The sequence below is a fragment of the Cibotium barometz genome, chromosome 13 (assembly GCF_041138505.1).
Source record: "Cibotium barometz isolate CiBa-2024 chromosome 13, ASM4113850v1, whole genome shotgun sequence".
NCBI classification, from domain to species: Eukaryota; Viridiplantae; Streptophyta; class Polypodiopsida; order Cyatheales; family Cibotiaceae; genus Cibotium; species Cibotium barometz.
In genome coordinates, this window is record NC_141058.1 from 59599466 (window position 1) to 59608103 (window position 8638).

Below are 8638 nucleotides of genomic sequence, written 5' to 3' on the forward strand. Positions count from 1 at the left end.
TATATAGACCAACAATGATGCACACACTTAAACATAAGCTCTCACACATCCAGACCCTGGGTTGACCCTTTTTTAAAAATCAACAGATTCATGGAGTTCTAAATTCCCCAAAGACAACAGTATCGAATAATATAGAATAATAGATTAACAGCCCCCCTGTTTAGTCAGTCTCCCCGCAACCAATCACCCCAAGTTCCCTTAATCCCATGCACTCTACCACCCATTTACAAATCTTACCCCAAAACCCTCTAATAGCAGGACAATCCCAAAAGGCATGTCTCTTGTTATTTATCTACATCTAGGGCATATTCTAGTTGTGAAATTCCTTTAAAGCAGTTTATTTCCAAGGGGTAGTGCCCACATAAAAACTCTCCACCATAAAAAGGTATGAGCTTTCACTGGGACACCCATTTCCCATATTAGTCTCCATCTCTTCATCCAAAGTGTTCAAACACCATTGTACTTTCCAAATTTTGTTGCAATACATCACATTAATCTCACTCTTGCTCGTCTCCTCAAACAATGCCTTAGTAGTCACCCTGGCTAATTTGACTCCATTGAACCAAGACCAATCATTCAGCCAAAGTTGGCCCCATTGTAGGCAGTAGAGACCCATCCATTCTCAACCTCCTCTAATACACTGCTTATAACCTGAAGATCTCTCTGCTATATCCTAAACTCCCCCCTAATCTGGTTCAATTCTTTCCAGCCGACTTGGAAGAGCAATCCCCCAATCTCCTTAATCCTCTATTATTTAACTTCCTAGCTATTCTTACATTTAGCTGAGCCAAAGGGGGATTGAATCTATGAGTCCACCAAATGCCAAGACTGAAGAAGGAGTTCCCTGATGCCCTAGTACATCCATCCCACTTTATAAGCCCATCACTTCTTTCCAATTCAAACATAAGAACTTGCACAAAAGGGACATTCACAAATTGCAAAGGAGCATGCGATAGTAACTTATCCTTCCAATCCACTTGTCTTTAATTTGAACCTCAGACTCTTCAATCACCTCTTTGACCATCTTGGTCCAGATCCCCTCCTGTTGAAGACATTTAAGCAGGCTAGTGGCTACCCTAGCCTTTGCATGAGTAGTAGGCAAAATGCAAGATCCCTAGTCCTCCCATCTTTTTGGTCAAGCTTACTTTATCCCATGCCAGCCAGGCAGAAGCCTTCGTGCCATCATTATAATTTTTCCAAATAAAATCCTTGATTGGGCCATGATCCTTTTCCAAATAAAATCCCTGAATGGGGCCATGATCCTTTCCAATGGCACTTTCTAAATTCTATCACAGGACAAAGAAACATAATGTAAGCATTAAGGACAGTGTTAGAAATGACCATCCTATCATGAAAAGGTACTCTGATCCCTTCCCATTTCTTCATCTTGCCAAGAAACCTTTCAATTGCCGAATCGATTACCTCCTTTGTCACTCCAACTTTAAAAGGCACCCCCAAATGTACGATGATTTGTCCCTTCTTTATAACTTCACACCCCCATCTTTCCATATCAAAACTATCCTCCTCAATCAGATTAATAATCCTAGACATTTGTATATTACATCTGGAGCCAAGACATCAACAAATAATTGAACTAAGTGGAAGGCATTCCTTACATTCTCATTATGAGCTTTCTTGAATAGGTAAAATTTGTGAAGTTTTTCAATTTTGAATTGAACAAGTTCTTTAGGCTAAACTGAAACTATCTTTATCTTTTCCCAAATCCTGACATTATGATGCCCTTTCATGGCGCATCATCCTGCATGCATACTCTTAACACAGACAATTGAGTCTTCCACGTTAAAGGACGGTACATTGTACTAAGTACGTGTGGGGGTGTAGCTAAACAGGGACCGGGGAAGGCATGCGAGGCTTAAAGAAGAGAGGGGGGAGGCTAGAGAAAGTGAGTAGAAGAGTAAAGACAAAGAACCTGTGATCAGTGTGATGGAGAGAGAGATGCAATAAAACAGGCGGAGCAGTGAGAGAGTTTTTTGTTTTGTTTTTGTGTAACGTTGCTCTTTCTTGTCTTATCTTGTAGGCGGGAACGGGACGGTAGGTACCCACCTAGATAGCGACAGTATCATCAAATAATAAATATTTCAAAAAGAGAGAAGAAGGAGAAGAAGAAGAGGAGCAGCCTCGGGTGAAACGATCGGGAGTGGAAAGAAGGTAAGAAAACGGGGGACACACACACACACACACCTAGCAGCAGCCAGCAACCCACACCCTGCCAATTGCAGTCAGTCACAAAGAGCAAGTTATTTTTTTAACCTCCTCCCCTTTCGGTTTTAACTGCTCCTTCCTAGCTGAGTAAAAATCGACGCCCGGCCCAGATCGGTGAATCGTAATTTCTCGCGGCGGGCTCTGGCTGGGTGTACACATACGCCGCGGGCCTGCCAGCCACTCGAGTGTGCCGCTGCTGCTAGGCTAGCCACCTTTGCTTGCATTGCCCGGCCCCCCGCGGCAGCGCAGTTTATAACATTTCCTTGTGTAGAAAGTATTTAAAAAATAAAGCTTTACCAGGCGGTAGGTACAAAAACTCGACGTGCAACTTGCGAGAGAGAGAGAGAGAGAGAGAGAGAGAGCGAGCGAAGAGAGAGAGTGTGTCTCATTGCTGTGGCATTGTTCTTTTGACATAGGTTACGTTATAGTTAAAATGTGCGCACACTTGGAAACTAGCAGTGCGGCTTTATTTCTTATAATCTAATCTAAATAGCTTTAAGAAAGCACTGAAAGTCTCCCCGTCTACTTTCTTCTTCCTGGTTCTTCTCCCCCTAGGTGTGTGTTTTGTGTATGTGCGCGCGCGTCTACAGGTCGCATAGGTAGCGCGCTCTCTCTTCGCTGACCCTTCCCTCCAGGTGCGGCATGTTGTTCTGATACGCGCTCTCTTTGCGAAGAAGCCCATAGCTGGGATCCCCTCTGCTTGGCTCGATGCTTCCTGCTCAGTTTTGTATGTAGAGGAATGTTGTCTGTAGATACAGCGGTTTTGGGGAATGTATGTGTTTGCGCCTCTGCAACACACATGGTTCTCTGTTAATTTTTTTGCGTGTGTGTGGGAAATAGGATACTGATTTAGGAGTTAGGGACTGAGGGATGAATGCCCCATTAGGTTCTTTGTCATTCTCTCGAGAAGGAGAGAGGGCAAGAGCAATACAGGAAGGGAGAGGGGGCCGGTTCTCCTGACATGCGGAAATGTGCACCGGCAGCGCCAAGCCCGGGTCCATGGTTGCCGATGGAAGTAGCCTGCTTCTGCTGCTTCTGCTTGTTGTTGCGGGAGCCAGCGCGCAAGGGAGTCTGCAGGAGGATGCTTCCGCGTTGCTGGCGGTTAAGGCGGCTTTGCAGGATCCACAGGGGGCCTTACTGTCATGGACGACGGGAACGACCGCGGATGCCCCATGTAACTGGAGAGGCGTTGTGTGCGGGAATGGCAGAGTGAACGAGCTCCGCTTGCCAGGACTTGGTCTCACGGGGCCACTCTCAGGTACCTTATATTCTTTCCGCTACTCCTTCTTGTCCCTCCTTCCGTTGGTGGTATGTAGTCGTTTTTGCTCGGACCGTTGACTGAAAGTTTCATGTCCGTCTGTAATGTTGGTAACCTGGCAGAGTTGGTGGGGAAGCTCAGCGAGCTGCGCAGGCTCAGCCTCCGGCAGAATCGCTTTAACGGCTCTATTCCGTCGTCTCTGAGTGGGTGCTCTCACCTGCGAGCACTTTACCTCCAACTCAACCACTTCTCTGGCTCGCTTCCTGTAGGATTGTTCGGTTTGGTGGAGCTTCAGAATGTGGACCTCCACAGCAACTTTTTGTTTGGCAGCATCCCTTCGCAGATCGCGGACCTGACCTCGCTGCGGAGCATCAACCTTTCTGGTAACACCTTCACAGGCAGCTTACCCTCGGCAATGTCGTCTTGTGGCAATTTGTCCTCCGTGGACTTCTCTTCCAACCGATTCAGTGGTTCGATCCCGCCGGAGTGGGGCCAATTGTCGCTGCTGGCGTCCCTCGCCTTGGATTCAAATGACCTTTATGGGAGCGTCCCTTCTGCACTCACAAACTGCTCGGAGCTTTACTCCATTAGCCTCCAGCACAATGCATTGACAGGGCATATCCCAACCAGCTTGGGTTCGCTTGTCAGTTTGAAGGTTCTCTCATTTGCAGATAACAGCTTTACTGGCTCCATCCCCTCCTCTCTCTTCAACAGCACTTCTTTGCAGATGCTCAATCTCAGTCGGAACAACCTCACCGGTCCTGTTCTCCCATTCTTCGGAAGCAGCTTTAGCAATTGGCAACTCTTAGACCTGGGGGACAACAGCTTGAGTGGAAGTCTTCCCGAGTCCTTGGGGAACCTTTCTAGCCTGAGGTTTCTTGCAGTATCAAAAAACTTCCTCACTGGACCGGTTCCCTATTCTCTTGGTAATCTCCAGCAATTACAGCATCTCAATCTGTCCGACAATTTCTTCTCAGGCGAAGTCCCCTTCGAGCTTTCGAACTGCTACAACCTCCAGGTACTGGACCTTGAAAACAACAGGCTTTCAGCGTCTGTGCCGGCAGCTTTGGGGTCACTCCTCCAGCTCCGCGTTCTCTCTTTAGCAGGCAATTTCTTTACAGGAACAATCCCCTCAGAGCTGATCAGCCTAAGAAATCTTCAATCACTGGATTTGAGCCGGAACAAATTGTCTGGTACCGTTCCTGAAAATGTGTCATCTTGGAGCAATTTGATCAGCCTTTCGCTTTCCTTTAACGCTTTTAATGGCAATTTTCCGAACCAACTGGTGGAGCTCATCAATCTGCAGATTCTGGACCTTGCTGAGAACCGGCTTTCCGGCGTCATCCCTTCTTTCATCGGCTCCTTCGCCACATTACGAGTGCTAAATTTGACGGGGAACAATTTTGCGGGAGAAATACCCCCTTCTCTGGGAAGACTTTTGTCCTTGCATGCTCTCGACCTGAGTTGGCAGAATCTTTCTGGACCGGTCCCTGTGGAACTTGGTGGGTTGCCCAATTTGCGAGTTCTTTCTCTTGCTCGAAATTCTCTTACAGGTTCCATTCCCTCGGCTCTGAGCAGCCTCTCCACTGTTGAGTCATTTGATTTCAGCGGCAACAGTCTGACGGGCATGGTCCCTGCCAGCTTGGGCATGCTACAGAAATTGACGGTTCTCTCCTTATCAGATAATCTCCTGTTTGGCAGCATTCCTCCAGATATCGGCAATTGTTCTAGTTTGCTGGTTTTCGAAGCTAGAAACAACCAGCTCAGTGGTTCAATTCCAGAGGAGATGGGCAGATTGTCGAAGATGCAGAAGCTGAATGTGGGATCGAACAAACTTACTGGTCCCATCCCTCCACAGTTATTCAACTGCACAGCCCTGCAGGAGTTGGACCTCGACTCCAACCTCTTGACTGGTCAGATACCGTCATCTCTCAGACAGTTGAAGGCCCTCAGGATATTGGTTCTTCGAGCAAATGCTCTGAACGGTAGCATACCAACAGATATTGGAAATTTGACGCAGTTGCAAATTTTGGACCTGTCGTCCAACAACCTGACGGGCATCATCCCGTCATCGTTGGGAACCATTGCAGGCTTGAGCCAGCTCAATCTGTCCGACAATCTATTGGGAGGAGTCATTCCTTCAACCCTCAGCAGCCGCTTCAATGCAACTTCATTCACTGGCAATCCTTCTCTCTGTGGTGTTCCACTGAACATTTCTTGCCCAGGTGGAAATAAAGGCGGCCTAGGAAAACATGCCATCATTTCTATAGTGGCTGTTGCAACTGTGGCTGGAATAATAGCTTTTACTTTGATATTATGTTTAGTGCTGTATTTCACCAGAACCAAGGAGGACGGCTCCAACGGTGCTTTGCAGCCAGAGCAGAAGCTTGTCATGTTTTACAGTCCGATCACTTATGCGAACGTGCTGGAAGCTACGGGGCAATTTGATGAAGAGCACGTACTAAGCAGGACCAGATACGGCATCATCTTCAAGGCTTGTTTGCAGGATGGGACAGTCTTCTCGGTAAGAAAGTTGCTGGAGGGAGGTGTTGAGGAGGCAACGTTTCGGCGAGAAGCGGAGATGCTAGGCAGAGTGAAGCACCGGAATCTCGCGGTGCTGCGGGGTTACTATGTGTCCGGGGAGGTGAAGCTCCTGGTGTACGACTACATGCCCAACGGTAACCTGGCCGCGCTCTTGCAGGAGGCGGCGCAGCAAGGGGGGCACGTCCTCAATTGGCCCATGCGCCACCTGATTGCATTGGGGGTGGCTCGGGGGCTGTCGTTTCTGCATTCTCAATGCAATCCGCCCATCGTGCATGGCGATGTGAAGCCCAACAACGTGCAGTTTGACGCAGATTTTGAGGCCCATCTTTCCGATTTCGGTCTGGAAAGGCTAGCTGGAAACCCGAATCTGAACGTAGATCCGTCCACCTCTTCCGCAGCAGTCCAGCTGGGTTCGCTGGGATACGTCTCTCCGGAGGCCAACCTCACTGGCCAGTTGACCCGGGAGGCGGACGTGTACAGCTTCGGGATCGTGCTGCTGGAGCTTCTTACGGGCCAGAGGCCTGTAATGTTCACGCAGGACGAAGACATCGTGAAATGGGTGAAGAGGCAGTTGCAGACGGGCCAAATGGATGAGCTCTTCGACCCGAGTCTGCTGGAGTTGGACCCCGAATCCTCGGAGTGGGAGGAGTTCCTCCTGGCCGTCAAGGTGGCTCTCCTCTGCACCGCTCCAGACCCGCTGGACCGCCCCTCCATGACCGAGGTGGTGTTCATGCTCGAAGGTTGTCGGGTGGGTCCAGATCTGCCCTCCTCCTCCGACCCAACTTCTCACACCTCACCGGCTTAACTGGGTTGCGGTGGGGCCCACCGCCTCTTCCCCCCTCGAGAAAAGTGACTTGCCACCACACAAGCCCACTCAAGGTTACGGGCGGCTGGTTCCGAGGCACTTATCATTTCACAATTAAAATTACGCGTTCAAAAAAGTTTTCCAGGGAAGATGCCATTGATTGATTATATTCGTCCCTTACACAGGATACCTTTCCTTTTACTAAAATTCTCTAGTTTTTTGGTCTTTCAAGTTTGAAGACCCTTTTAGAATTGAATGATGAAGTGTCTTGTTACTCACTTGTGTTTAAAACATTAAGTCCTCTCTCTCTCTCTCTCTCTCTCTCTCTCTCTCTCTTCTATGACACCAGTTCAAAAGAAAAAGGAATCTCGTTAGTTAAATCCATATTTCCACGCCATTAAATTTGACTTGGTTGATCATCTCAAATATATCGTTTCAAAGTGCACAATGACATTTTGCATGCAACTCTCTCTCCCTCTCTCTCCCTCTCTCTGTCTCTCTCTCTATATATAAAATATTATAAATATGTGTGTGTGTGTGTGTGTGTGTGTGTGTGTGTGCATGGTGTCATGAGAGTGCACAGATTCCCAAGAAGACTCCCCAAGCCTCGACATTTGGACTCTTTTCTTGCTCTAGCCCCATAGAGCATCTTTACCATAGGAGGTTGACATTGATACCATCTATTGGCCCTTGGTGAGGTTACCATGTGATTGGGTGAATGGATTCCATTGTGCACGTAGGACTTATACAATAGTTATGGTTCTTGTTTTTTTGGGTATGTTATTATTCTTTCATGTTTTGTTGACATACAGTTGCTCATAGATCACATGTTCTACTTTTGGTCTCATAAACCCTTTGGCTCTTTCGATGATGAAATAAAATCTTTATTTCTTTCTCTTCAATGAAGTGTAGGTCCATGGAGTTTCTATTGTTATCACACAAGGTGGTCCAACTTGTGATCTTCGTTGTTTGTTTGGAAATGGTATAAGATTATTTTTTCAAGTTTGAGAGCTCAATCTCTTAAGACACTGAAAAGATTTAGAGGTCTTCATGTGGTATAGAACGAGGAGGCCCTCAGCAGAATAGGGGGGAAAAGGATCAGCGTAGTGCGGACGAAGCGGTAAGCACTGTTTACCACGTGCCAGCCCATATCCTGTAGATAATGTAAAGCCTCTATTGTCCTCTGGGAGGGGTATGGGTATGGGAATGAATAGGTCTATAACCTCAGCTAGGTCGGAGGGGAAGCCGAATCAGAGGGTGACACCGGTTGAGGACGATGGCTTCCAGAGGGTGGGAGGGAAACTTGTAGAAGTCATGGGGGTAGTTGAAGGAGATAAGGCCCTAAAAATAAAAGTGGGGAATGAGGGTGATGCTTGCGATGGGGAGCTTGGTGAGGAGGTACGTGTAATTATATCGAGAGAGGGGTTCGTCCAAGTAGAGGTTGTGCTGGGGAAGGAGGTTGAGCCAGACGCTCCTGAAGTGGAAGTTAAAGAGTTAGTATGGGCTTTGTGGGGGGAGGGAATGGACAGGGAGCTTCGTGGCTGTATCCATCAAGGCATCCACTTTTTGATCCATAGCGTTGGAGGAGAAAGCAGAGGGGGTGGAAGGGGGTTGTGCTGCTCGAGCTTTTGCTTCACCTATTTTCATTGGAGTATGCCCGGCACCCCACACGGTTATCTCATTTGGGGGAGGCCTTGATGAAGCATGCAAATGGCAACATCGTGCACTCCCTAATGAAGAATAACCATAAGGGGGAGCACAAGCTCCTACTCCTATATTTCACCGGCCCATGTTACAGGGTAGCGACC

At 47.9% G+C, this 8638-nt stretch overlaps 1 protein-coding gene across 1 annotated transcript; it reads left to right on the forward strand.

Annotated features, from left to right (window-relative positions):
- The first annotated feature begins 2728 nt into the window (after positions 1-2728).
- Positions 2729-7107, forward strand: LOC147632893 (uncharacterized). The gene is made up of 2 exons (XM_086807796.1): positions 2729-3481; positions 3604-7107. The coding sequence occupies exons 1-2, from the start codon at positions 3193-3195 to the stop codon at positions 6828-6830; spliced, it is 3516 nt and encodes a 1171-aa protein (XP_086663922.1). The 5' UTR covers positions 2729-3192; the 3' UTR covers positions 6831-7107.
- Positions 7108-8638: the final 1531 nt, after the last annotated feature.

What these genes read in the sequence shown, in the direction of transcription:
- LOC147632893 (XM_086807796.1), top strand. Translation starts at nt 3,193, where the DNA reads ATGTGCACCGGCAGCGCCAAGCCCGGGTCCATGGTTGCCGATGGAAGT. An exon ending in TCTCACGGGGCCACTCTCAG is followed by an intron (nt 3,482 to 3,603) that starts GTACCTTATATT and finishes GTAACCTGGCAG; the next exon opens with AGTTGGTGGGGAAGCTCAGC.